Source organism: Mus caroli, chromosome 19 (assembly GCF_900094665.2).
Source record: "Mus caroli chromosome 19, CAROLI_EIJ_v1.1, whole genome shotgun sequence".
Classification (NCBI taxonomy): Eukaryota; Metazoa; Chordata; class Mammalia; order Rodentia; family Muridae; genus Mus; species Mus caroli.
In genome coordinates, this window is record NC_034588.1 from 133,707 (window position 1) to 161,299 (window position 27,593).

Sequence of the window (27,593 nt, forward strand, 5' to 3'; positions counted from 1 at the left end):
TACAGCTGTGGAACATGTGTACACAGACCCAAGAGAGCATTGGGAGATACGAACCGTTGTGACAGGACAGTCTGGTGCACAACAGGATGTCAGCCTCACCTTCCATTTAAACAGTTGGTGAGAGACTTTCATAGTATGTAACTGAGTCGGGGCTCGCCTCATTTTAACTGGAAGAAGCTGCCAGAGCACTGTATAGAATCCTTCTCAACGATATGGGAATGGCGAGGTGCGAAGGAATTCTTGCTGCCCACTGTGGGATGTGGATTAGCTTACAGAGTGCTTGCCTGGCATGCAAGAAGCCCTGGGTGTAATTCCCATACTAAATAAGCTGATGATAGTGGTGCATACCTATAATCCTAGCACTCAGTAGGCAGAGGCAGGAAAGTGAGAAGTTCAAGATTGCCTTTGATTACATAGTAAATTCAACGAAGTCTGGGCCACATGAGACCTTACCTTTAAAAGATATAAGTAAAAAATGAGTTGGAAGCCAACCTAGACTAAATAGTGATCACCAGGTCAACTAGAGTCACGCGACAAGACCCTGTCTCAAACAGACTAACAAGAAGCTAAAATGGCTGATGAGATAGTTTAGTGGGTAAAGGTGTGTGCTGCCTGACAACCTGAGTTTGATCCCAGAAGCCGCACAGGGAAGGAAAGACTCAACTCTCCACTCTGGAAAGTTTTTCTTTCCTTCAGATTAATGCCATGGTGTGTCCACAAATGTACATGCAAATACTCATTAAGTGTAAATAACAAAAACCCTGAAAGCAAAACCTGATGGCACAGGACTTTAATTGCAACTACTGAGACTGAGACAAGGTAACACGTTCAAAGGCAGAGTTCCCAGCATGTAGGAGGCCCTAGATTCAATCTCCAGTACTGCCTGAGCAATAATAGATAAATATCCTGGAAGTGACTCACAGGTTAATAGCACTTGTTTTCGCTGAGGACCCAAACTCACTTCCCAGCACCTGTTAACTCAGTTTCGCCACGCCCCCGAGAGGTTGGACCTTTAGGGAAGGGGGCGGGGCCATCTCTGCCTAGACAGGGCGGGGCCTTGACAGGGGTGGGTGGGGCCTCCCACCTAGCACTGCTTCAAATTTCCTGGAGTATTTAGTCATGTTTTTAACCCCAATTTTTGGGAGGCAGAGGCAGGTGGAGCTCTGTGAGTTCCAGGCCAGCTTGGTCTACGTAAAGAGTTCTAAGCCAGCCAAGGCTACCTACTGAGATTCTGACTTAAAAACAAAAACAGATGAAAAGGAGGGGTAAAAATGATGTAAATACAGTACTCACCAATGAAATTCTCAAAGTTTAAAAAAAAGAGAAAGAACCGCCACCTTGGGAGCCTCAGTTTCCCCCACTAGGGGCAGGAGAGGTTGGCTGATACCCAGTCCCTCCAGCCTCCATCCAAGCATACAGAAAGGCTGCACTACAAGCCTTGCCGGCCAACCACAGCCCAGGTCCCTTCCATCATGCTCAGGCCCCGCCCGCCAAGAGCCAAAGCCCAACCTCCATGGCAAGGCCCCGCCCACCATAGCCTCCCACCTACCACAACCCAGGCTCCTGTCATCTTGGCAGAGGCCCCACCCACCGCAGCCCAGGCTCCGCCCCGTTTAGTCAGAGACCGGCCCCGCCCCTTTCCCTAACGGTCAACGGTCGTCCAACCTCTCAGGAGCAAGGCGAGCTGGACGGCCGCGTCGTGTCGCTGTTCTCGGGTCCCAGTTGGCCATGGAGGACGCGCTGCTCGGCGCCATGACTGGCCCCGAAGACGAGCTGGGCGCCGAGCTGTTCGGGTCAGAGCGTCCGTTCGCGGACGGGCTGGCGCTGAGCCCCGCAGGCGGTGCGGCCGACCGGGATGAGTTGCCCGTTCTGGCCGACGCCTACCTGGGCGCCACCGAGCCAGGGGAGCCGTTGCTGCGTGCGCTCAGCCCCCCGCCGGGTGCTGAGGTACCGGCCGCCCTGCTCGGCGACTTCCCGGGGCTGCCCGAGCTCCGCAGCTCAGACGACGCCGCTCCGCCTCCCGCCTACAGCGTGCACGTGCTATCGTCGTTACTTCCCGGTGCTCGCGGGCCCGCGCTGTTGCCGCTAAGCGCAGGAGTGCGCGTGATCCCAGTAAGCGCCAGCAGAGGCCACCGTCCCGCCGTCTCTCCGCGTGCCTAGCCTGCGGGCTGGCCCGGGGCAGCAGGCTCTCAGGGAGTTAGGGCGTCCCTGGGTGGCTCAGGCACCACAAGGGATACAAGGGAGGTGGCACCTCCCTGCCCAGCCTTTTCCCCTGCAGATGACTGTGCCACACTAGAAGAGTTTATAACTGTTGCCATCACAGTGGGTGTTCCTGGCCTGTTGGACTTGTGTCTCCACCCCACCTCCGCCCCAGCAGGGCTAGGGATAGAACCCAGGGCCTTTTGCGTGTTCTACAGATAGTTTTCAGCCTAGTAGTTTGGGGTTGGCTGGGAGATTTTTTTTTCTTCACACCAAAGACTTTCATTATTGAGGATATTTTCAGTTTATGGTCTCTCCCCTCTGTAAGATAAGGGACAGTTCTTTAAACCTATGCAGAGTTTTGATGAATTCTGCTTCTCAACCATATTGCTAAGCTATATAGCAATTCCTTGAAATTGCTATATAGCTTAGAATGACCTTGAACCTCTGATTCTCCTGCCTCTATCTCCTGAGTGCTAGGAGTACAGGTGAGCCCCACCACACCTGGCTGATACAATGCTGGGAACCACACCCTGCCTTAGGCTAATCAAGTGTCCTTCCAACTAACCCACATCCCCAACACCTCGACTCTCTTGCCAATAGAAAGGAATCCACCTTTTCAAGGAAACCAGGCACAGGTCAGCCCCAAAGAACCCTGCTTGGGAAACTGGTCTCATCATCCAGTCAAGTGTGTCAGGTCTAGAGTAAGCCTTCATAGAATTTTTGTTGTTTTAAATCTCTGTGGAGATGACAGGAGCCTGGCTTTGTACACCAGTAAATCACAGCTAGTAGAGCTCAGAACCCAGAAATCCTGTTCCCTGCTCAATTTACAGGGAAGGTGGGACTCTAGCCTTCCCACAGGAACCTTCTAACTCAGCCTCTTTCCCAGGCAGAGGCCTCCTCCTGGTTTCCAGTGCTTCCAAATGCCAGCAGTTTGATTTACCTTAAACAGGAGCTGGCTCAGCACCTTCTGCCTCCTAGCTCTCCTCTCCCCTCTATGAGAAGAACAGGAAAGGGAATAAGCCAATGTGGATGACAGGTTCTCTTCTAATTTAATCCAGGTTTAATTACTGGGTGACAAAACTTTGTGTGTGTGTGTGGGGGGGGGGGGGGGNACTCTCAAACCACACACTACCCTTCAGGGGTTTTGGGGGTTGTTTTGTTTTGTTTTGTGATGTTGATTTTGTTTGGGGGTGGTTTTGAGACATGGTTTCTCTGTGTAGCCCTGGCTGTCCTGGAACTCACTCTGTAGACCAGGCTGGCCTCGAACTCAGAAATTCTGCCTGCCTCTGCCTCCCAAGTGCTGGGATTAAAGGTGTGCGCCACCACACCCAGCGTGACAAAACTTTAAAACACTTTTTAAAGATTTTTTTTTTAATGTGTGAATTTGTTTACATGTAGGGGCCTTGTAAGTATGCAGTACTCAAGGAGGCCAGAAGAGGGTGGCAGATCCCCTGAAACAAATCACCCACCAGTTGTGAGCCACCATGTGGGTGCTGGGAACTGAACCCAGGTCCTTTTGTAGACCTTTTTGTTTTTGTGAGGCAGAGTCTCATGTAGCCTAGGCTGGTCCTGAACTCTGTACCTACACATGATCTTCATGCCTGCTCCTCCTTTCCCACAAAAGGGTTAGGATCCCAGGCTCAGGCCAGCACTCCTGGCTCTTTCTGAGGGAACCCTCCTCACACATTTTCATGCAGTTAGGTTCAGTCTGGAAAAGTACTACTGCTGTAGTATGAATAGCTCTGATATTTGTTGCTGCTGCTGCTGGTGCTAGCAGCAGTTGTGTGTTTGTGGGTAGGGGGAAATCATTTCGGTGAGACTCCAATGAACTACTGGCAGGTTCCCAAAGCAGCAAGCAAGAAAAAGTGTAAGTTTCCTGCATTTAGGTAAAATCTGAATTCTGCGTAAGGCTGCTCCTCAAAACCTAACTGTACTTTCTTGTCTTCTAAGGTTTGGATCATACAAGTCTGATGTAAATTTTGTAACCATTGGGACCTTTCCGCTTTTAAATCCCATTGCTTCTTAGTAAATGCAATTTTGTCTTATTTATCTATTTTATAATTGGATTTATTTATCTGTGTGTAGATGCATGTTCCACAGTGGTCAGAGAGGTCAGAGGATAACTTACAACAGTTGACTCTCTCTACCATGTGTGTTCTTGAGTTCATACTTGGCTTGTCAGGCTTGGTAGCAAGTGCTCTTACCTACTGAGCTATCTTGCTGGTCCTCTTTCTTTCTTTCTTCCTTCTTTCTTTCCTTCCTTCCTTCCTTTCTCTCTCTCTCTCTACCTTTCTTTCTTTCTTTCTTTCTTTCTTTCTTTCTTTCTTTCTTTCTTTCTTTCTTTCTTTCTAAAAGATTTATTTATTTATGTAAGTACACTGTAGCTGTCTTCAGATGCTCCAGAAGAGGGCATCAGATCTCATTACAGATGGTTGTGAGCCACCATGTGGTTGCTGGGACTTGAACTCAGGACCTTCAGAAGAGCAGCCAGTGTCTTAACCACTGAGCCACCTCTCCAGCCCTATTTATTTCTTTCTGATGCAGGCTCTCAGTATGTTCCCAACTCTTGTCCTCTTCACACTCTGGAACTGATGGCGTCCTCAGAGTTCTCCATCCTGAGGCTGCTCAGATGACTAGTTCGCTTTATTTCTCAAAGGAGAAAATGACTGAGGGCCAGGGCAATCCTTGCTCTGCTGCTGACCCCAGACTTAGATGTCAGTCTTCCACGTGCTATCACTTCACTCCATGTCTGTATCCTCTAATGTGACCACTGCTTTTCCAGGTTGAAATCAAAGAAGCAGGTGGTAGTGTGCCAGGCAGCAGCCCTGAAGACGCAGCTTTCCAGGCCCCTCTGGCTCAGGAATCCTGCTGCAAGTTCCCATCATCCCAGGAGGCAGAGGAGGCCTCCAGCTGCCCTCGGAAGAAAGACTCCAGCCCCGTGGTAACTATGAAAAAAAAAAAAAAAGGCATCACTCAGCCAGTCCAAGATCCCTGCCTGCCCCTGCTGTTCACCATAAGTAATGCTGTCTGCTGCTATCTGTGTAGTGTTAGGAACTGAGGTGGGGACAGTCCACCCTAGGGTTTGGACTGATGGTTTCTTCAAGGCTGTGTTTTTATACCTTCAGGGCATAGGCCCAACCTTCTGCCAGCTTCCAGGTTGCAAAGGTGTAATGGCCACCTCCAGGGACTGTTCCTGTGTGATGTCATTTCCTTATCTCAACCCCTCAGGCAGTCTAGTCTGTCTTAGATTACAGATGCCTCGGGGCTGTCTCAGCCCTGGGTGTGGTGTGGTGTGCTTCTGGAAGTGCTCTGCAGACACTCATTAGCTCATTAGCACTTCAGCCCAGCTTGGGCTCCACAAGCAGCATGGCCTCAGAGCCACTCCAGATAAGGCTGCCCCAGAAACACTTGAAATAATGTCCTTGTGAAATCTGTCTTTTGGGTGTAAATACTAGTACCCATCTGTGTCTGAGACTTATTTGGACTCACAGGTTTTGATGGCAGAGCTTCCCAGGACCTTTGAGAAGCCATAGGAAAAGGACTCTGACTCCTTCCACACTGTAGGGTGACATCTCCCATCTCTTCCTGGGCTGTGGAGCCCAAAGCCTGGGCATCAGTTTAGGCGGTTCCCATTTTAGTGTATGCCTCAACGTGGCTACATAGTCCTCTGAATAGAGCTGTGCGGGCCACTGGTCTCTGCCGGTGATCTCTGCCCTGGAACCTACTTTTCTTCTTGTAGCAGGTTCATGGTGTTATTCAGATGACTTCTGTCCTTTTGCCTAGTTGATTGAGTTCTCCGGACAGTCTCCACAGCACACACCCTGGAACTGCTGGGTGTGCAGGGCACTCCCTCCATCAGTGCTGGACTGCTGGCTCTGATGGGCTTGCTGAGGCTGAGTGCTCAAACCCACATGGGGTCTGGCAGTGTTAGTCAGGCCCCATGAGTTCAACATAGTTTCTTAGGAGTTTCTAGTCATCCTTCTTAACTGTATTTATAGGAAATAAAACAACAGGCATAAAAAATCCACAAGATCACCTGTTAGATAATAACCTGGCTCTGCAGCAGGGAAGAACACACAGCAAATTAAAGTTAATTCTACAGATGTGCTTAGCCCCCAGAGGTCTCAGAGGTAATTGAGGTTTAGGGGGCAGGCAGATCCCTGTCCACTAGGTTGTGGACATCAGGAAGAAATCTCAGTTCATAGCCAAGTCCTTCAGAGGATGCCGGAGCAACCTATGAGTATGTGGATACGTCCCAGGAATACATGGGGTTAGGCTAGGGAGCAGCAGTTAGTGTAGAGGAAGACATGGGGAAAATACCCACCTCCTTCCCCCAATTTAGACCCCGGGAACATCTCAGATGTCAGTCTGTTCCTGCTCTGAGCTGGAGTCATCTGCCCTCTTCACCATGTCATTTCAGGTGATTTGTCAGCTGAAAGGAGGTGCACAGATGCTCTGCATAGACAACTGTGGTGCGAGGGAGCTCAAAGCGCTCCATGTGCTTCCTCAGTACGATGACCAGAGCAGTTTCCCTCAGTCAGGTACCACAGTGCAAAGGCTTTTCTGGGCCACTCACACTGGAGGTGGTGAGGAATGGGGCAGTAACTGAGCCTGTTAGGCTCATGTCCAAGGACAAGAGGAGGGAGGAGGAAGCCCTGTCAGTAGTTGGCCAGCCAGCCCAGGCTACTTGGTGAGTTCAGACCAATGAGAGACCCTGCCTAGAAAAAAAGAGAAAAGGTAGCTGGCAACTGAAGAACATCACAAAAGATTCTCTACATGCAAACACATATACAGACATACACACAGGCGTCCCCACTACACACACACTAACAGTAAAACAGGCCAATGAGTGCTTGAGCAAACCTGCACAATAGCGGTCAGAGTGGAATGAAACAGCTGACCACAGCCTAATCTTTCCACATTGTGTCAAGCGACTCTCTCTTGTCTGGCTTCCTCCACTGGCTTGCCTTCTAGTAAGTGACATTTCTCATCAGTCTGGCTCTGCTTCGTCCCTCTAGGCAGGGGCAGATGTGGCTTGCCTGAAACATTATCAAATGTGTTCTAAATTATTGGCATTTTAATAGAAACAGTTTGTGTGATCAATAAGGGTAGTCCCTCTGCTTTACCCTCAGGAGTTCCAAGCTGGCTCTCCAGTGACTATTTGACAGTCACTTACCCAACTCCTCACATGGACACAATAATTGACAAATGACCCCAAAAGGCCTGATCTACACTTCAAAGCTGATGAGTGCTTAGTGAAAGATTAATGTGCTTGTGGAGGAATTGAGACTCTTTCCCAGTTGTTGCTTCCTGCTACTTGTAGCACATCTATGGTCTCCAGTCTTTCTCTTACTGAAGGATACAGAGGACCAGAGCAGGAAATAGGTGCATACCAGAAGGCTGCAGGGAGGAAGAGGAGGATATACCAGTCTCCAGGGAAGTTACCTGATGGAGCCTTTGGGCTAAAGTACAAGTGGCTTCCTCTAGAGAGTGATATCCTAACAACTTAGGGCAATGCAAGAAAAGCAGATGTATAGATTAAAAGTCCTAGATGTGGTATCCAACAGTTGTTGTTAGGCTTTCATTGAAAATATAAAGTGCCTCAAGGTAGTCAGGAAATTTGCTGGGTCATGTACGGGTATCTTGGCCCACAGTTTTAGAAGCCGGGTACTAACATTTTCAGTATTGTAGACCTCTGTAATGCTCAGGCCAAGCAGCTTTATGATGAAAAAATAGCAAAATAAGATAAAATAAAATAAAAAGTTTAAAAGAACTTTGGCCCAAAAGGAACTATAGAAAAAAAATCACAAAACCAAGAGGGATGGTACCTCCCTGTGCCACTCAAGGAGTACATACACAGTGAGGTAAGCTCCAACTTTATGAGACCCTGTCTAAAAACAAGGGGCTAGAAAAATGGCTTAGCAGTCAAGAGCGCTTGCTGTTCATCTGGCGGCCCCAGCTCCCAACATCCACTTCACGTGGCTCACAAACTGCCTGTAACCACTGATCCAAGGGATCAGACACCTTCTGGCCTCTGGGTGTCTGCACACACATGACATATACCCACACATGTGCACATATGTATAAAGAAAATTAAAAACAAAAAGACTAAGATCAGGGTAAGTTTAAATAGCCTTGCCCATGGCAGACCTACACAATTCAGTGTCTGCTGTCAGTTAATGTCAAGTGTTTTCCTACAGAGCTCCCTAAGCCAATGACAACTTTAGTGGGAAGACTTCTGCCAGTACCAGCGAAGTTAAATCTCATCACACAGGTGAGTATTCAGTACAAAAGCACACTTGATCTCACCTTGTGGCATGCCAGTCACTGCACTTGTGTCTCCTCAGGTTATGTAGTTAGCAGTGAGAGGCAGGCATGTCCATAATCTCAACAGTGGAAAGTGGAGGTGGGAGGCTCAGGAGTTCAAGGTCATCCTCATCTGTTTAGCAAGCTTAAGATCAGCCCAGGTTACATAGAACCTGTCTTAACTCTATGAAAATCAATAGTGAAATGTTTACTGAGTACTCGTCCTTTCACACCTGTGTCAGACCCTGGATGGAAGACCATACATAGGGACATGAGGCTGTGGGAAAGACAACAGTCCAAGCATTAGCCAGGAATCCCTTATGTCACCATTGCTGGCCCTCTGCCTGAACAAATTCTAAGTCAGATGAGATAGCAATGGTGTGGAGAGGGAATAGAGGACACCCTCCTGAGTGTTGCAGCAGGGATTTTTTTGGGAGGGGGTCAGGGTAGACAAGATGTGAGTAGAAAGATAGAGTCCAACTGGAAAGTCTGAAAAAGAAAAAAAAAAAAAACAGCAATATTTGCCAGTGAGACTTCAGATGTCCGAGTCTCTTTTGTTCAGGAATGGACATTTGTAACTGATTGTATTTTCAACTACTGGTTTAGGGACACAAAGTATTCCATGACAGTGTCTCCCTAAGTGACAGCTGTATGCACTGCTCCCTAGCTTGTCCTTGCTGGCCCTAGACCCTACCCCACCCTGACTGTTCTCTCCATCCCCATGGTTAGAGACTCTGTACCCATGGGGCCCTTGGCCCCACACATGGGAATAGCTACAAGATGGTCTCAGTCTATAGGTTCAATATCAGTGGACTGCAGAGGTCATGAGGCCTAGCCATGTGATTGTGACACCAACCTGTAGGGGCTGCTGCTGGCACTTCACACACACTCTGAAGAGACCATTCTTGTTTGCCTCCATCAGGTTGATAATGGAGCTCTCCCATCATCTGTCAACGGGCCTGCCTTTCCCTCTGGTCCTGCTCTGCAAGGGCCACCCAAAATAACTCTGTCTGGGTAAGGATTAAAGTCAGAAGACACTGCCTGTGATGCAAGCATCTAAGATGCTGCTGTGTAAGCTGCTCTTCTTGCTGCACTGTAAAATGAACTCTGCTGGAACATCAGTAGTCATCCTGTCCCTGCCCCCAGAGCAAGATCACTGACCTTCCTGTGGGTACATTAGTGGTAGGCCCTGGCTTCCCCTCTACTCTCTGCTACCCCATGTGTGTTCCATGATCCATAGTTGTAGCTCTGTCTTGGTGTACACTCAGGTGGGTAGTGCCACACTGTCTCCTCTTTCAGTGCAGGTCACATAGTGGCAGCTGCTTATGTGGCTAGTGAGGGGTTGCAGCGCTGCCTCTGTGTCCCTGGCACACACTTTGTGGCACATGTCCATAGTCTCAGGTGGGCATGAGGTGCACTTACCCAGGTCCACTCTGTCCACTTTAATGCCATGTGTATGCTGCAGCTGATTAAACTGAGCACCCTGGTAAGAACTGTTAGGTCACCGTGTGTTAGCTGTGCTCTGAGCCTGTGCTGTTATTGGCAAGTGTGAGACAAGGGATACAGACAGTTTTAATGTGTTAGGCTCAAGTCAGTGGCACCTGAGGCTTTGGTTGTAGCACATTTGGGGCAATGCTATGCATAGTTAGCTGATGATTTTCCTCAAATGATCTAGAATGAGACAGGATGGGTTCTTACTTTCCTCTGTGAGCATAGTGTACCTGGATTTGTGGCATTCTCATTGATCATCCTTTGGTAGCTGTTTATACTGGAAGAAGAAACAAGATGGCTTCTGCAGCTTGCAGCTGCTGCTGATAGCATCAAGGCTGTGCAGGGGACCTGGGGGTATTACAGGCCATGTGAAAGGCTCACCACACCTTTGTTGTGATCAGGAGACACCACCCCATGCTCTGTCATGTCCAGAATAGTAGCAGATGCTGGCTCACAGTCACAGCTCTGTGGAGTTCCACTGCAGCAGCCGGTATGCTGTCCAAAGGAGCAATGTGTCTGCAGTGTAGTTTGTCCTTCTCTCGTGATCATCACTCTCTCACACATACTGTCTGAATTTTTTTAAATAAAATTCTACAGGGCCCAAAAGCTTTTTCTTTCATAGAGAATGCACCAAGAAACACCTGAGCTTTGAGCTTATTGTTCTGCTGTGGTAATGACCAGACCATTGTCTGAACCAGCCCTGCAGGTGTCCTGACTGGAGGGTGGGTACAGTGTGAAGATCTGGGCCTGGTAGCTTCACTATGGGAATTTGCAGTCTGAAGTAACCCACCATCCTCTCCTCTTCACATGCTCCTCAGCCTCTTGACTTCATAGTCAACCAGATCTGAGAGATCAAAAGGAAACTCTCACCCATAACTGTTCCTGTTAGAGGACAGAGAAGCAGCTCCCTGGGGCCTGAAGGATAAATATGTGGCTTGGTCCAGTCCCAGAGCCTGGTGCTGATTGGCTAACTTATCCACCTTTTGTTACTATATTCTAGAACTCCGAGATAACACTTGTTGATTGGCTTTAGCACTCAGATCACCTTGCCAGGTCATGTATGTGAATCTTGCCCTATGGGTGATGTTATCACTTGTGTAACATAACCAATTGTTATGATGAGATTAGCTGGTGGTTGGCATCTTCAAAGGCATGGCTCATTTGTGGTACCCTGCAGAGGTGAGGTTATCCAGATCTTGGCAGGCCTTTTGGCCCCACTAGGACAATAGTCAGACACTGTCAAAGCCACAGAAGCCTTTCCCAGTAATTTCAAGCCCAGGAAACGGTTTGTTTCTCCTATGCTCCATTTATTCCTAGTGGCCTGTCTTTGCTCACAGTATGCATCAACACATTCCTTCAACCGTAGGAAACCCACTGCCAGGGCTGGGGAGAAGGCTGTTGTCAGTCTTGTGCAAGCATAAAGATCTGAGTTCCATTCCTGGACCCCACATAACATGCCAGGGCATGGTGGTGTCTACTGAGGGTGAGAACAGAAGTATCTCTGGGTCTTTCTGACCAGCCAGTTTTCCTGATTGGCAAACTCTAGAGCAATAGGAGACTCTGTCTCAAAATAATAATAATAACAATAATAATAATAATAAATAATGTAAAGGCTGGAGTGATGGCTCAGTGGTTAAGTTAAGAACATGTGCAGTTCTTGCATACGGATCTGGCTTCTGTTCCCAGGACCCACACCAGGCAGATGACAACTGCTGTAACTCTAGCTCCAGAGGATTTGGTGCTGTCTTCTGGCCTCCATGGGTATTCCATGCGCATGATACATGTAATCTACACTGAGATACACATCAAATACTTTAAACAAATCAGGTGGAACACAGTAAAGGAAGACACACAAACTAGCTGGTCAATGTGGTCAGTGAGGCCAGGAATTCACTCGTCCCCGTCCCCGTGCTAGGTTACAGGAGTGTAGCAGCACACCCAGCCCAGCTTTTTGTGTGGGATCTGGGGTTGGAACTCAGGTCCGCATGCTTGGATGACAAGCACTTTAACTACTGAGCCATCTCTCCAGCTCCTGTCTGTAGCTCTGTGATGCCCACTTTGTAGTGTTCAGATTTGGTGGGAAATCCCACTTAGAGCAAAAGAGGCCTAAGCTCAGAGGTGGAGCCTTGGGAAGACTGCAAAATAGTAGGTGGCTATGGGAACCACCCTCGCTGACCTGACAGCCTCCCTCCCCGCCCCATCTTACACTGGATGTGTTTAGAAGCACTTATTAGTAGCTGCTGCCTGTCCAGCTTTTAGAGCTCATTCTCCTTTTATTGTATTTTTAGTTTTATTTTTAGCTAGCATACAAACTAATGGGCTTTGCTGTGTCATTTTCACACACATAACACTGTATTCTTACTCTTTACCACTGCTCTCCGCTGTCCCCCCACTTTCCTCTTGGTGGTCCCCTTCTACTTCCATGTGTCTTCCCCTCTCATGGTCACCATCTACTATGTACACATGTAAACATTCAGGGTTCTTTTTCAAGACCAGCCATCTGAAGACATTTTCCTTTTTAATCTTTGTAGAGTAACTCTGAGCTCACAGGACACAAAGTCTAAAGAGCCATGTACCTGCACCAAATCCCTGACCTGAAATTAAATGCTTTCCTTCCAAGATGAGGGTCCTCAGGCTGGATGATCAGTGCAGTGTAGGCCAGCTGCAGCCCCAGCTAGCACTCCAAAGTCATGGTCCGATACTTTGCCCAGACCAGCAGGCAAGGTCATGCTAGGTGACTGGCCGGGTGACTTCAGGTGTGACACCAAGTATGCAGTCTTCCGTGCCATGGTTTGGTCGGTGTCCTCTGCCTCTTCTGTGATGTGGCACCCTCACACTCGGTCTCTAAAGGTCTGGTGATTGACATGATCCATATTGAATTTTTCTCTAAATAATTCTGTCCCCAGGATGCGGAGCCTCCCTCCCAGAAGTCTCAGGGAAAAGGGTGGGGAATCAGGGCAAGCTGTACAGTGAACATGGGCTGACGTTGATGGCTGCACCTTCATGATCTTTTCACTGCAGAGCTCCTGCTGATGGAGGTCCACTATGGGGTAGGGACAGCAGTGGTTTCTATACTTTTACCCAGAGCAAAACTGAAAACACTGCTGGAAGCTGGGGATGGGGCTTACAGGCAGAGCCCCATACTTGGGAGACTGAGACAGAATTGCCACAGTTTTGAGGATATCTTGGGCTACAGAGTGGGTATGAGGTTAGCACAGGTTATGAGTGAGGTACTTCTTTTACAAAATAATACTGAAGGCTGGTGTTGCCTGCAAACATTGGATTGAGTCTGGCCTGATGTGGCCCTCTCTGGGCTGGAACCCTAAAAGTGAGGGTGAGGACAGAAGCTAGGTGGGCACAGCTTCAGATAGGATGTGATGTGGGGGTCAAGAGGTGGACTGTAATGGAGGCCTGAGTTCCTTATAAATATGCTGGAGCAGTGCTTTACTTCATAATGTACCCAGGGTTGTCTCCTCGTGTGAGGCTCACTTCTGTGGCAGCAGTTTGGATGAGCAGCCATGCCAACCTCAATAGTCTTTACCCCATCATTTCACAGAACAGGAAGGGGCTTCTCACTGGGCTGAGGGTATCTTCCTTGATGGGGCACACTCCAAAATTGAAATCAGTTTGCACAATGACTGTAAATAGTTTTCAGAGCAGGTTTTTTGGGGTTCGGTGGTTTGGTTTTATAGAATTTGAAACGGGGTATTCCTGTAGCCCTGTCTGTTCTGGAACTCACCATGTAGACTATGCCAGCCTAGAGCTCACAGAGATCCACCTGCCTCTGTCTCTAAGTACTGGGAGTGTCTGGCCTGGCAGTGTTTTGAGACAGGGTCTCATGCAGCTCAAGCTGGCTTTGAACTCCTGATCCTCCTACCTCGCTCTCCTGAGAGTTGGGGTGATAGGCCTGTACTCCTCCTTGCTCATGTTAGCAGACTGGGTCATTTGGAGTCTGGAACTCACAGCACTGACATACAAGGCTCCAGCTTGTCTGAATCTCTCTTACTTTCTGGAGTTCCTGCTCACCTGCTCACTTTGTGTCCTGTGGCTGCATTTTCCTGTGAAGTTTACCAGTGAGGAGTTAGGTGAAGGAATTATTTGTGGCTTGGCACTTTGGGGAGTGACTTCACTTCCCCTGGGGCTGTGGTTCCCAAGTTGGACAACAAAAAGTTTCAACCAGTAAGGTCTGCTGCTTCTGAAGGAAACATGGCACAGAGCGTCACAGGCAGGTCCTCGAACACCGTTTTTACCTCTCCATAATAACTGGGGCTGGATGACCCAGAAAGCATTGCTATCAGCCACCCTGGAGTAATGTATACCTAGAGGTGACAGCTGTTGCACACCATTCGGTGTTCACTGATACTTCACTGACAAAGGGAACACAACATTCAAGTGGTAGTGTCTGTCCATGAGGTTTCCCAGCCAACAGTGGAAGTAGACTGATGGCAGAGGATGCCTGTACCTTGTACCATAATCCCTAGATGCTCATGGTACAGAGCCTGAGAGCAGCGGGAGTGCCATGCTGAGTTTCTCCCTGCTGCCACTGATGTTGCTATGCCAACGTGACTTGACGGATCAGGACTATTGGTCGAGGAGAGCAGTGCTGCCCAGAAGAAGCTGTGGTGACAGCTTGGTGGAAATAGCCTGGGATCTACTTGCTGCTGTGCCAGGGAGAGTAGAGGAGAGCAGAGAGCCATGGAGCGACAGTGGGCAGCATGTCTTCCAGGAACTGGTACTGCTTCAAAGTGCCTTAGAAAGCTGGTGGCTGTACTGGTTTGTCTGTCTTCTGTGTTAGAAGACATCACACCCCTGCTTCCAATTCTAATGTTCATTTAAAAAGTCCAAAGGAAACCCCTAAACTAAGTCACCTGTCCTTGTATGCATGCTCTCACCTCAGGCTGCCTGTGCACAACTCAGTGAGCTCTCCCTCACAGGTACTGTGACTGCTTCTCCAGCGGGGACTTCTGCAACAGCTGCAGCTGCAACAACCTGCGCCATGAGCTCGAGCGCTTCAAAGCCATTAAGGTAATGCACTTGGCAGAGCATTGCCAGTATTGTCTGTGAATGCTCTCCAGAGCCCAATTCAGGCAGAAGTGTAGACAGGCACAGTGACCAAGACTGTAGTGATACAGCAGACTTGGGCACTTCAGGCCTGCAGCAGAGTCTGGGAAGCTCTGACTGAAGAGCATAGTCTGTCTCAGCTCTAGGTTCATAACTATGGTTGGACTGTGCCCTGTCGGGAGGTACAGTGTATCCCCTGAGGGTGGGAAGCACTTGGTTAGACCTCACAGTCTCTAAACTTCCATTCCTTTAGTTTCAGGTACAAGATCTAAGCTTTCTCAAGTCAGCTGCCGGCTGTATATATGCCTTCCTATGGGCACAAGGACCAGGGGATGGGAGGGATAGCTAGGCTGGGCCTGGCAACTTCTCCAGAGACACTTCCAGGGCCCTAAAGAGCATCAGCTAAGGCTGGAGGGTATCCTGTTCAGTGGAGCAGAAATGACCCCGAGCCTTGGTCAGTCTGCCTTTTTTTTTTTTTAAGATTTATTTATTTATATGTAAGTACACTGTAGCTGTCTTCAGACATTCCAAAAGAGGGAGTCAGATCTCCTTACAGATGGTTGTGAACCACCATGTGGTTGCTGGGATTTGAACTCCGGACCTTCGGAAGAGCAGTCGGGTGCTCTTACCCACTGAGCCATCTCTCCAGCCCCCCAGTCTGCCTTTTATCTCCCTCTCTAGAACAGTTTATTTCCTCCTCTTGAGTTGCAGATATATCACTTAGCAGTATCTTACCAATTCAGATCTGGCCAGACCCAGAGGACAAGAAAGAAGGCCATGGCCCTGAGCTTCACAGCACTTGGTTGTTCTTTTTATGTAGCAGTGAGTGCAGTGGTCTGTGTGAGATCAGGATTCTCATGTGACAGGGATGGGAACATGGCTTGATAAAGCACTACTCTGAGAAATGATTAGGAGACACTCTGACAGCTAAATGTTTGCCTAGATGTCACCCAACTTGTTCCTCCCTAACACATAGCCAATGGAAGCTGGAGGAACTTGCCAAGCAAGTTCCCGGCAGCTTGGTTCATAACAGACAAAACCTGCCACAAGCCGACAGCTCATCAGTGGTGGAGTGGCACATCTGCTAGCTAGGTGAATACAGATGCCACACACCATAGGGAGAGACTAGTGGTCCCTTCCAGTAGAAGAAGTCATGCTAGCCTTGCCCTTGTTTTGGGCCATGAACACACTGTCTACCAGACACCCCTACAGTTTTAAAGCTCCAAAGTTTGCCAACAGGATGAAATGAAAGACAGTATGCATCAGAGAGAAAGATGGCTAGGTGCTGGTGTGAGCAGTTTGCTATGCCATGGCCTCACCTGCCTCAGGCAAAAGTGCAAGGCATACTGGAGGGCACCCTGGCTTTCTTTACATCATTACTATGTACTATTCCCTAGAGTACACATATGGTGAGCTATCAAATGCAGAGAAGGGACTCCGTGCTTCTAGAACCCAGCCACCAACACAGTTCTCTGTGAGGTGAGGCATAGCTGCACAGAAGCCTCAAGGCCTCTGTCATGTCCTGAGGCCCTAGCTCCCTCAGTGGCTTCCCCTGCATGGTCTTCCCTTGCACAGAGCCTTGCTTCTGGCTCCCATGCAGCTCCTGATGGTTTTCATGTTCTCTCTTAGGCGTGTCTTGATAGAAATCCTGAAGCTTTCCAACCAAAAATGGGGAAAGGCCGGCTGGGAGCTACTAAACTTCGACACAACAAAGGGTGCAACTGTAAGCGCTCAGGCTGCCTGAAGAACTACTGTGAGTGCTATGAGGCAAGTGCCAGCTTCCTGGAATAAGCAGAGACATCCAAGTAGCTTTATGGTTAGAAGACGTTTGCTGTAATGTAAAAAGGGATGCGCAATCCCTGTCCATCCTTCCCCATGTGATGATAGGGTGCTGTCAACTTGGCAGGGTCTAGAGCCACTGGAAAGCAGGCCTTTAAGGGATGTCTTGGTCAGACTTAACTGTCACCTTGGCAGGGTCTAGAGCCACCTGGGAAACAGTCCTCTGGATGTGTGTGCTATGGGGATTATCTTGAGGTGGAAGAAAGACCTGCCCATTAGGGGCAGCACCATTCCCTAGCTTCATTCCTGGACTGTGTACGTGGAGAGAGGGAGCGCAGCAGCAGCAGCAGCAGCAGCAGCAGCAGTATTCCTCACTCCTTGCTTCCTGATTGTGAATCCCAGCTGCTTCAAGTGCCTATCTTTTTGACTTCCTCTCCATGCTGAACTGTAGCCTTGATCTGTGTGCTGAAGTGAGCTATTTCTCCTCTGAGTTGCTTTTGTTCAAGGTATTTTACCACAGCATCAAGAAACAAAACTAAGACACAATTTTGTTTTTATAGTCAGGTCTCATGTAGTTGAGGCTGGCCTAGAACATGATCCCTAGCCAAGGATGCTGACCTTGAATCTATGTCTCCTGCCTCCACCTCTAGAGCACTTGGATCATGGCCATTCACTAATGCTGCCATGCCTCCTGCTTCCTTCCCTGGTGAACAGGCTCTAGTGTTAATATGAACTAATCTTATCAAGCAGATGTGAGTGCTGGGTGGCTTGTGTGGAAACCCTGATTTCATCAAAGCATTTTTTATCATCAGGCCAAAATCATGTGTTCTTCCATTTGCAAATGCATTGCTTGCAAAAACTATGAAGAAAGTCCAGAACGAAAAATGCTGATGAGCACACCCCACTACATGGAGCCTGGGGACTTTGAGAGCAGCCACCATTTGTCCCCAGCCAAGTTCTCAGGACCTCCAAAACTGAGAAAAAATAGGTAAGTGCTCTGAACAGTTAGGTGGGGTGGTTCTGAGGGAGGCTTAGAAACCACATCTGCACTAGCTGGAATTTTAGGGCTACAGGGCACAGGAGGGACAGGAAGATGGAAACCCAGTGTGCAAGGTGGCTACTGTGGTTAAGGTAGCCTGTTCTATAATCATGAGGACAGGAGTTCAAATCTTAGCTCCCATATAAAACGTCAGGCTTGATGGCCTATGCCAGTGATCCCAGTACTGGGAATGGAGACAGGATCCCTGGGGCCCACTGGCTAGCCAGGTAAGCCAATTGATGAGCTCCAGGTCAATGAATGACTCTTATCGTACAGAGGACCATCTGGGGAAGCCACTCAATGGTAAAGCCTTGCTTTGCAAGCCTGAGAGTGAAGCATGGGTGGGTGGGCAGGTACCTGTAATCCCAAAGACTCAATTATATATATTTATCTCAAAATATAAGCTAGAAGAACCATCAAGGAAGACACCTAGTGTCAACCACTAGCCTTCACACACTTGCATGCAATTACACACATCCATACACAGCTATCATACACTACACATGTGCACAAAAGCACACACACACCCAAAACCTAACCAACCAAAGGAAGAACATTCCTTTTAAGTGCTGAGCAGTTAGTCATTGGAATGTCACAAATGAACCAACTTCATTTTGCAAAGCCAAACCCAGGCTTATTCAGTTAGAGAGGAGAGAAATGCTCCCACCAAGCCTGCATCCTCCGTGATGCTCTCCCCATCCTGGGCTAGCCTTCTCCAAGGTTGTTTGAAAGTGAGCCCTGCTCATGGCTGGCTGGGTAAGCATCCTTGCTCCAGAGCTCAGAGAGGAAATGCCAAGTCCTAAAAAGCCCAGCCCAGGCCAGACTTCTTTGGGGTTCCCAGGGTGAGATGTCCTCATGATATGCCCACAGGTATAACAGGAGAATCTCAGAGCCACGTGGTACTTTGCAGTTCCTGGTATCCTGCAAATAGGACAAGCAGACCCCCACTCTGGCTGTCACACTGCCAGCTCTCATCTCCTGACTTATGCAGGGAACTGAGGGCATCTGTACACTATCTGGGAGTCAGTCCTCCATTGCCAAGCCTTGTGTGACCTGTGGGTTTGCCACCAAAGCACATGAGCCTCTGGGTCTAGCAATAGCCTTACACTGAGACATTTAGACTCTGCCAGGTGATGAATGCTGCTCCTCAAAGCACAGCCTCATGCTGTCTTCTATTTATTTATTTACTTCTGATGTGCTGCCAGTATCTCTCCCTCTAGCCCAAACTGGGTCACAGGCATGATGGGCCAGTGGGCTCTGCTCAAATAAAACCCATTTTATTACCAGAAAGGGACATACATAGCTCCTTCCCCTACCCAGCAATTTCATGCGCATGTACTATGTGTTGTGATCATAGTCCCCTTCTTACTAGCTCTTCCTCAGCTCAATCCCTCTGATAACTCTCCCAAACTCACCCTCCTCCTCCTCTCTGGTTTTTCCTTTCTCCTCCTTTGTTGTTTGTGTGTGTGTGTGCATGTGACTTTTTCTGTTTACTTAGGGCTTCTCATCTGTGCATGGGGTAGTTATTTACTAGGGCATGGGCAGTTTACCCCAGCATCCATTAGCTACCAAGCTTTCCTGAGAGAGGGCTGGGGCCTCATGAGCCCCTCCCCCATCCGTTCTAGGGTATGTAAAGATCCAGTCCTGTAGAGGTCTTCTGAGATGTTTCCTGGGCCTTGAGGGGGGAGGTGATGTAGGTAACCTCTCTACAGAGCCGTCGACTAGAGTGATTGGGTGCCCCTGAGTAGTTGTGTCTCTCCCCAGGCAGGCCTTCTCCTGTATCTCCTGGGAAGTAGTGGAGGCCACATGTGCCTGCCTGCTGGCCCAGGGTGAGGAGGCGGAGCAGGAGCGCTGTTCCCCAAGCTTGGCTGAGCAGATGGTTCTGGAGGAGTTTGGAAGGTGCCTGTCACAGATTCTCCACATCGAGTTCAAGTCCAAGGGGCTGAAGATTGAGTAGCGTGCAAGCTGGTAAAGGGGAATGAATACCTGCGGCAAGCCTCAGCCCTGGGAGTCTGCACTGAGGAAGCTGGTGCCCAGGGAGGAGCAGAGGCCCCGCACCATGGCCAGGTCAGCTGTGAGGTCTGAGTGATCTGCATGGTACTGGCCAGCCTACTCAAGGTATCCTAAAATGCAAGCAGGCAGAGCCACCCTGGGGATGGACACTGGCCCTCCTGTCCCTGGGGAGGCCCTCTGGGGACTCCCTGCCCTGCATAAAAAGAGGGTGATTTTCTGCTTGTTATATGTTTGCTTTCAAATTGCTTAGTAGTACCTCCATTCAAGTTATTATGAGCCAGCCTCCAGTTAGAGAGCTAGGCTCTTCTTCAGGTGGACTCTGCCCAAATCACATACAAGTCAGGTGGCCATCAGGGGACTTCCAGGCCAGGCCTGTGACAGGAGATGTAGGAGGGGGGTCGGGTTAGAGCTGGGTTTGTTTGGATTTTTTGCGGTTTTTTTTCCCCTGTATTTCTGCTTGAAGTGAGAAAACTTGTCTCTTGTCCAACCCTCTTCTCCATAATTATTGCTGCACGGTCACCTGCTGACCAGTCACAGTGACCTCAGACACCAGAAGGTGAGGTGGCTTATTATGCCCACACTTTGTGTTTTGTTGTGAGAATAAACTTTTCCAGATTCCCAGTTGGTTGGTAGCTGAAAATATATTTGTCTCAGTACCCATTCTGGACTCCACAGAGACTCCGTCCTTCCTTGAGTCTATGGGAAAGGTTCATGAGTCTAACAGCACTGCCACCTCATCACTTGGAGAGTTAGGAAACTGACCCTGGCTGAAGGCTGGCTGTGAGAAGCCAGAAGCTCACTGACAAGAAGGAAAGGACTGGAGATGGCGCTGCAGTAAAGTGCTTGCAGAGCAAGCCTGAGGATCAGAGTGTTAGCCAGAATCTGTGTTAAAGATGAACACCCTACCCCCACCCCAGCCACAAACACAAAAGCAAAAGGAACAGACACTGACTTGTAGCCCAGTACCGGGGAAGCAGAGGCAGGAGGCTCCTGGGACTCACTGCACAGCCTCATTGGCAAATCACAGGTGGAAGAGAGCCTGGCTCCTAAGACAAGGTGGGCAGCTCCTGTACACACACGCCTCCTGTACACACATGCCTTTGCACTGACACGCGTGCACAAACACAGCATGAAGCACAGATTCAGAGAAGTTGGAAGATGGTAAGGGGTGACTGGACAGCTGTGCACTGCTGACCCAGAGGCTGGGTTGCCATGGCAATGTCTTCAGGAACTCATAGAGCCCTGATACCAACAGCCTTGCAGGAGCCTAGAACTCAGGAGACTCTGATGAGATGGTTAGCTCCCCAGAATTAAAGTGACAGCTTTCTATTAGGGTTCTCCACCACTGAAGCCAGGGAAAAGGAAGGCTGCCACTTAACAAGGTGGTCCTGACAGATCCCTGGACAGTGTGCCAGACATTGGGAGGGACAGGTGGGAGGGCTGAGGTGAGACAAGGCTGGCCTAGTTGCTAGCTTGGAGAATTGGGGATGGGGACAGAAGAAGCAAGGCTAGAAGGATGCCGTATAGAGTAGGCTTCAGGCTGGGGGGCTGACTCTAACAGCCCAGGGTCATCCTTCTGGGGAGTCTTTTTGAAGCACAATATGGCCTCCAGACCCACCTTGACACTCAGCAGGGTCCAGTATTCTGTTCTCTGTAAGCCTTGGGGTCCAGAGTCAAAGTTAAGTGCTCAAGTCAGAGTTAAGTATGGGAGGAAGAGTGAGGGGGACTGGAGAAATGACTGCGTAAGAACTCTTGCTTCTCTTCCAGAGGACACGAGGTTGTTTCCTATCACCCATGTGGGGTGACTCCCGACCACCTGTAGATCCAGCTCAGGGGCTCCTGAAGCTGCACACATAAGCATGTGGCTCCCGCCTTCAGAGTTTTTTTTAAAAAGAAGAGTAAAGAGAGTAGGAAGGGGACCAGGTGGTTCAGTCCAGGCAGACAGCCTTCATGCATGTAGCACCTGGCCTGGGGGTAGGAACTGGATCTGAATCACAGGAGTATATGAGAGGGAGGGAATGAGCCTGAGGACACCGTGCTGGCATCAGCTAGTGTCTCTTGAAGGGACAGGGAAGTAGGGTTGCATTCACTATGAGGTTGGATTCATCATTGGTGTGGAGCCTCTACGGACTCCTTTAGTCTCCCCTGTTCTGCAGAGGGACTCATATAGGCAGCCAGGTGAGGCCAGAGCTGTCAGCCTGTCCCTCCAGCCAGGGAGACATAGGAGGTAAGGCTCAGCTCCATCTAGCACATGGGTACCTGGCTCTCCTGTCACCTGGTTTCTTCTCTGATCAGGTATTATCTGCTTTCTGCTCAACGCCAGTTCATCCTGTCTCCATAGCCACTGCTGCAGGTGGGCTTGTACCCATTCATGCCTTTGTTCACCTCAGCAGCACACTAGACAGCTGCATCAGACTGAGCTGAGCAGCAGACAACTGTTCCTGGGCACAGCAAGAGCTGACAGGTACCCTGCAGTTCTTGTGGAATTCCGGTTTAAACCTTACCTAATGCATGGGTGGATGACTACTATGACCTTTTAAAACATACTATGGGGAGTCAGAGAGATGGCTCCGCAGGTAAAAGCACCTACTGCCGCTCCTGTGGATCTGAGTTCAGTACACAAGGTGCATTCGCACATGTGCACACTCATATACAAAATACAATAAACAACCACACTGGAGGTGAAAGCGATACACTGCAGCATAGAAGAACCAAACAGTCCCAGATACTTGCTAGTTTTTATTATGTCACACAATATAATTACTCCAATCAAAACATCTTAATTATAACACAGCTTCAAAGCAGAGAACAGAGGATTGGCTTGAGGAGTTGGCAGAAGATTCTTATTAGCCTAGAATGACTTTAAATTACAGCACAGGACACACGTGCACAGTGGGCATGGTCTCAGGACTTCTCTAGGTCTTCTGAGGAGATGGCCAAGGGAATGCCAGGCAGGCTGTCGACGGCCCCGGCCTCTAAAGAATAGCAGTCAGGTAGTTAGTGTGAGAGAATGGAATTGGAATACCTATGGAGAGGGGTGAGTTCTCACTGTGGGGACCCTGATTTGGGGACAGCATCTGAAGGACTGTCCACTCTTCAAAGAAGGCAGGCCATTGGAAGTGTGAAGCTGGTATCCAAGAACACTTTCTCATGAGATCAAAACTAAATGGACGCTCAGAACCCCCAGCAGTGCTGTGGTGCCCTCTGCAAGAACAGCCATGCAGAGGTTTCTGGAAAGCCCTAGAGGCTTTTTAGAGGCCTGGGGACTAACTGGGGGATGAAGACTCTAACACCATCTCCCTGCCCTGATGGATGGTTTCACTTTTATAAAGATTTCATTTCATTTATATGTTGTGTGTGTCCTCAAAGCAGGAAGGGGGGTACCAGATCTTCTGAAGCTGAAGTTACAGGAGGTTGTGAGCCACCTGACATAGATGCTGGGAACTAAACCCGGGTCCTTTGGAAGAGCAGCAAATGTTCTCAAGTACTGGGCCGTCCCTCCACCCTGCAAACACACACACACACACACACACACCAGGTTTTAATCTCCTGCTCCTCAGCTCCTCTTGAAAGGGCAGAAACTGAGCGAGGCAGAAACAGCATCCTTCCAGAGTTGACCTGCCAGGCATTGTGCTAACACAATATGGCTTCTCATGACCCCACAGAACCTGGCTTGAGGCATACTATACCCTAAAAAAGACTATGCCAAAAATAGGAGGCAGGAGAGTGACGTGTCCAAAGCTTCACTATCTTCCCACATCAGCCTGGTGACACTCAGCCCAGCACAGGATGTTGGAGTGTGACTAGCCTCAGTCCTAACATAGTGCAAAGGGTAATGGATGGTTCCCCTTCACTTTTTTCCTGCCAGTACTAGGGAGAGCTGCAGCCCAAGACACCATTTTAGATGGAAATCATTCACATACCTTTAAGGTGCAAGAAACTGAGAAACTCCATTATAGTGCGGACAATGTTGCTCTCAGGCAGGGCCACATCAACACTTCCTAGACAATGGAAAAGAACAGTGTTCACAGCCTACTTCCTCACCACCCTCCTCAAAGGCCAGGGAGGCTGCCCAAAGGCCTGGGGACATCCTAAGCCATCCAGGGCCTTTCTAGAGAAGTGAGGGTGTTGGGGGTCCTGGGCCAGCTCTCCCAGGGGCCTCTGTGGCCAGGCCCCTTGTTGTAGCTGCATGCCCCAAAACTTTGCTCCCCAGTCCTGGCAGTTGAGAGGTGTGGTTAGGGCAGCCTTAGGCTATGACTGAAGCAGAAGGGTGGTGGGTGTCACACCATATGGCCACATGCACCTGGGAGTCCCAGGAATGATGGCATTTACATTTGGAACTCAGGCCTTACCTGGTCTCCTTTCCTCCACCTCCAGTTGTAACTCCCTCTTGCCTGTGAGGCCATGCTTGTCGCTAAATGATCTGTGGTTGTCAATGGCATCTGTTTGCAGACCAGAGAGGAAGCCATCTGTCACTGTTGTGCATCCCATCTCCAACCCCAGGGGAAGACCCCACACAGCTGGGCCACTAGCATAAAGCCAAAAGTGTGGAAGCCCCAGCAGAGGATAGTAGTATCTCCAGGGGCTCTGCACAGGGCGCTAGGCAGGTTTTGTTTCTCAAAGGATGACCACACACATCTGCAGCATGAACACATGGCTTCATGCAGACTCTGGGGCTGGGAAGCCCCTCTCCATGGTCCCCTCCGTGCTGGTGGACTGGGGACAGGAGCTGGATGGATGTGTCTGGGGACCATGAGTGAGTACTTAAGGCAGACAGGCATCTCAGATCTCAGATCCAGCTGTGCATATAAATTTAAAAGAGACTAACTAGGCTGCTCTCAGAAGGGAGCCACTATGTTCCTGCCCAGTCACCTCCTTTGGGATAGTTCACATCTGAAGGTATTAATGCAAGTCACAAACATCCAGGACACTCACTAGGGGGCAGGGCAGGCAGGGAGCATATGTGGTGGTGATGATGTGGTGGTGGTGGTGGTGGTGGTGGTGGTGGTGGTGGTGGTGGTGGTAGTGGNGGTGGTGGTGGTGGTGGTGGTGGTGGTGGTGGTAGTGGTAGTGGTGATGGTGGTGATGGTGGTGATGGTGGTGGTGGTGGTCTTCGAGCATGGCCTTTCCCCTCTCGCTGCAGAGCTGTACCCTGCCTCACCCCACCCCCGTGATTCCACAGCCCCAAACAAAATCTCCATCTCTAGTGGTCACATGTGAGAAAGCATTCACACTACACAGAAACAACATCAAACTCAAAAGGCAGTCATCAGTTTCCATTTCCCACAGTGTGGTAGCATAGCGTTGGGATGCAGAAGGTGAGGCCATGGGGACACAGTGGGTGCTCTGCTCCACCCTAGTCCATGAGTGGCCAGGAGCTGGCAAAGTCCTCAGATTCTAACCCTCCCCAGCTCTGAATGCAGAGAAAGAACAAACAACATAGGTGAGAGCAGGACCTGTGCCACAGGACAAGACTAGTGTTAGTGTAAGGCGCTGAGGTGACAGCAGGGCTGAGACTGGGGAGCAGGTTTGAGCAAGAAAGTAACCAGCTCAAGTGGGTCTCAAGGTAGGGTGTCTGGCTACCTTCAGTTTGTCAGAGTTCCCTACCAGAGCTCAGAGGACTGCTCCAGGATACCATGAAGTGTGAGAGGGTTTTTAGGGAGACCTGGGGACTCAGAGAGTCTAAGCAGAACTCCAAGGAGGCCTAAAAGACTCCTCTAAAAAATGTGAATGGTGGTGTGAGGTCAGGAAATCAGTAAAAGAAACGTCTAGAAGGAGCAGGTGGTAAGGTTAAAGGTGCAGAGCAGTGATGGGAAGTCCCTGGTGAGTACTGGGGATGTGGGATGCTGAGAGTCAGGGCAGGTTTCAAAAGTGGGAAGGAAAAGAAGTTCAGGCTCTGCCTAGACAGCAGGAGGATGGGTGCTGGGGTTCCAGGAGGCTATTGTGGGTGATGGCAGGAGAGCCCAGGATGGGCTCATTGGCTATGAATAAGAAGAGTGGAGGCCTTTCGGGAGCGAGAAAGCACCCCCCCACCACCACCCACAATGCAGCAGGTTAGGCTAATGGAAACCCACAGTCTCCAAAGCCACGTAGGAATTTCCCCTGCTTCTTTGCATCTGAGAGTAAATGGGCTTTGAGAACAGTGCCTGGCTCCCATAGTCACATCAGGACACCATCCAGCCTCAGCATCCAGCCCTGCATCACTCACGTGGGCCCAGAAGGTAGCCAGCGCTATTCAGGGTCCAGCCTCTCTTCTCCTTTGCCTAAAACAGGATTACACAGGGTTAGACAGCCTAGGAGGACCCGGGGCTGAGGAACAGAATAGCCTGTGCTTAACTCCCCAACACAACACAGCAGAAACCCGGGCATCTAGGCTGCCTGGAGTGGCTGGCTGCATTTGACCTGAACACACTACTGGGTCCACTAATGCTCAAGTCAGACCAGGGCTCAGCAGCTGATAACCCCCAGTGTTGTCTTCAGAGCCAAGTGTCAGGCTTACCTCTGAGCAACCCCAGGGCTGAGGGTTGAGCCTTCAGCCCTCCCAGGCTTCAGGGGAGGTTTGTCTATCACAGGCATTGGTCAACAAATGGGAGGCCTTTCCTTGCTGTTCTGTTGAGATAGCACTTTATATAGCCCACGCTGGCCTAAAATTCTATATGTAGGGGAGGTTGGCCTTAAATTTTTGGTCCTCCTGCCTCCACCTCCCTCCTGAGTGCTGGGATTACAAACCTGGGCCCCCTACTCCTGGCCATGAATGGAACCATTTTGAACCTGTGTCCAGATGGTCCTCAGCCCTTCTCCTGGAACCCTCCCTACCTTCAGCAGCTTCAGGGACATGCCCCCCCTCCTTGCACTCCTGCCGCGGGGACAATGAACCATCCTTTGTTTCAGGCAGATCCTCAGGTCTGACACCCTTAGTCTTCTTTACCTGTCGACTGTCCCCAGTACTTACAGGCATCCCAAGTCCCAGAGTGGCTGACAGGGTCACAACCAACAGGAGCCAGCCTAGCAGGATAACGCTGCCTCTGGCCATCTGGAAGGAAACAAGTGGATGAGTTGACACCACCTCAGCAGCCCTGCACACGCACATGTCTGGGGGCACTTGGCCTGCAGACTGCGATGGTATCGGTGTGGGAGTGGGAGGAAGGGTGAAGGGGACAGAGCTGTGAGGGGTGCAGGGGCAACGATGGGGAGGTAACCGCAGGAAGACTAGAGCCTGACAAGTCTTGGTGAGACGCAGGTACCTTGAGCAGCGGTGAGAATCGGGCGTGGTTGGTCAGTGCAGGATCAAGGCTCTCTCAGTCCGGGTCCGGGGCGTGGTGAAGAGTGGCGGGCTGGATGGTAGCTTACTGTATGGCGCAGCTCAGCCGAGTGGAGAAGCGCAAGAGGATCCCTCGACGTGTCCGTGGCAGGAGCCGCGCTGCTGCCGCCGCTATTTATGCCCGGTGGGAGCTGCCGCGTCACCCGCTCAGCGCCGCCTCCTGCGAGTCCCAAGGGCCGCTGTGACCGGAACCGCTCTCGCTCCCGAGGCTCAGGAGAGGACCACCCACAGTCCCAGACCCAGCCAACCCTGCATTACAGAGTCACTCACCGCTGCTCCGCCCGGTACTCACACAAGAGTGAGTCCCTACACCTCCGGTCCTGAGACCTGTAAGAGGTCTTGCTCTCCTTCCCAGGGCTGGGCTGGAATGGACCACCCCAG

General features: G+C 50.0%; 2 protein-coding genes across 2 annotated transcripts; one reads left to right on the plus strand and one right to left on the minus strand.

Moving 5' to 3' along the window:
• Positions 1-1,640: 1,640 nt before the first annotated feature.
• On the plus strand, positions 1,641-20,512 carry Tesmin (testis expressed metallothionein like protein). The gene is made up of 9 exons (XM_021151274.1): positions 1,641-2,112; positions 4,985-5,143; positions 6,623-6,743; positions 8,403-8,476; positions 9,431-9,522; positions 14,934-15,024; positions 16,690-16,827; positions 17,652-17,827; positions 19,643-20,512. Exons 1-9 carry the CDS (start codon positions 1,729-1,731, stop codon positions 19,833-19,835), a joined length of 1,428 nt encoding a protein of 475 aa, XP_021006933.1. The 5' UTR covers positions 1,641-1,728; the 3' UTR covers positions 19,836-20,512.
• Positions 20,513-22,615: 2,103 nt separating this feature from the next.
• Gal (galanin and GMAP prepropeptide) lies at positions 22,616-27,373 on the minus strand. The gene is made up of 6 exons (XM_021152524.1): positions 27,136-27,373; positions 26,844-26,924; positions 26,100-26,154; positions 24,244-24,333; positions 23,815-23,892; positions 22,616-22,866 (listed from the first exon to the last, which is right to left on the minus strand). The coding sequence occupies exons 2-6, from the start codon at positions 26,922-26,924 to the stop codon at positions 22,796-22,798; spliced, it is 375 nt and encodes a 124-aa protein (XP_021008183.1). The 5' UTR covers positions 27,136-27,373; the 3' UTR covers positions 22,616-22,795.
• Between the last annotated feature and the right edge of the window lie 220 nt (positions 27,374-27,593).

What these genes read in the sequence shown, in the direction of transcription:
- Gal (XM_021152524.1), bottom strand. Translation starts at nt 26,924, where the DNA reads ATGGCCAGAGGCAGCGTTATCCTGCTAGGCTGGCTCCTGTTGGTTGTG. An exon ending in CTCTGGGACTTGGGATGCCT is followed by an intron (nt 26,155 to 26,843) that starts GTAAGTACTGGG and finishes ATCCTGTTTTAG; the next exon opens with GCAAAGGAGAAGAGAGGCTG. An exon ending in TGGCTACCTTCTGGGCCCAC is followed by an intron (nt 24,334 to 26,099) that starts GTGAGTGATGCA and finishes GTCTGCAAACAG; the next exon opens with ATGCCATTGACAACCACAGA.
- Tesmin (XM_021151274.1), top strand. Translation starts at nt 1,729, where the DNA reads ATGGAGGACGCGCTGCTCGGCGCCATGACTGGCCCCGAAGACGAGCTG. An exon ending in GAGCAGTTTCCCTCAGTCAG is followed by an intron (nt 6,744 to 8,402) that starts GTACCACAGTGC and finishes GTTTTCCTACAG; the next exon opens with AGCTCCCTAAGCCAATGACA. An exon ending in AGCGCTTCAAAGCCATTAAG is followed by an intron (nt 15,025 to 16,689) that starts GTAATGCACTTG and finishes GTTCTCTCTTAG; the next exon opens with GCGTGTCTTGATAGAAATCC.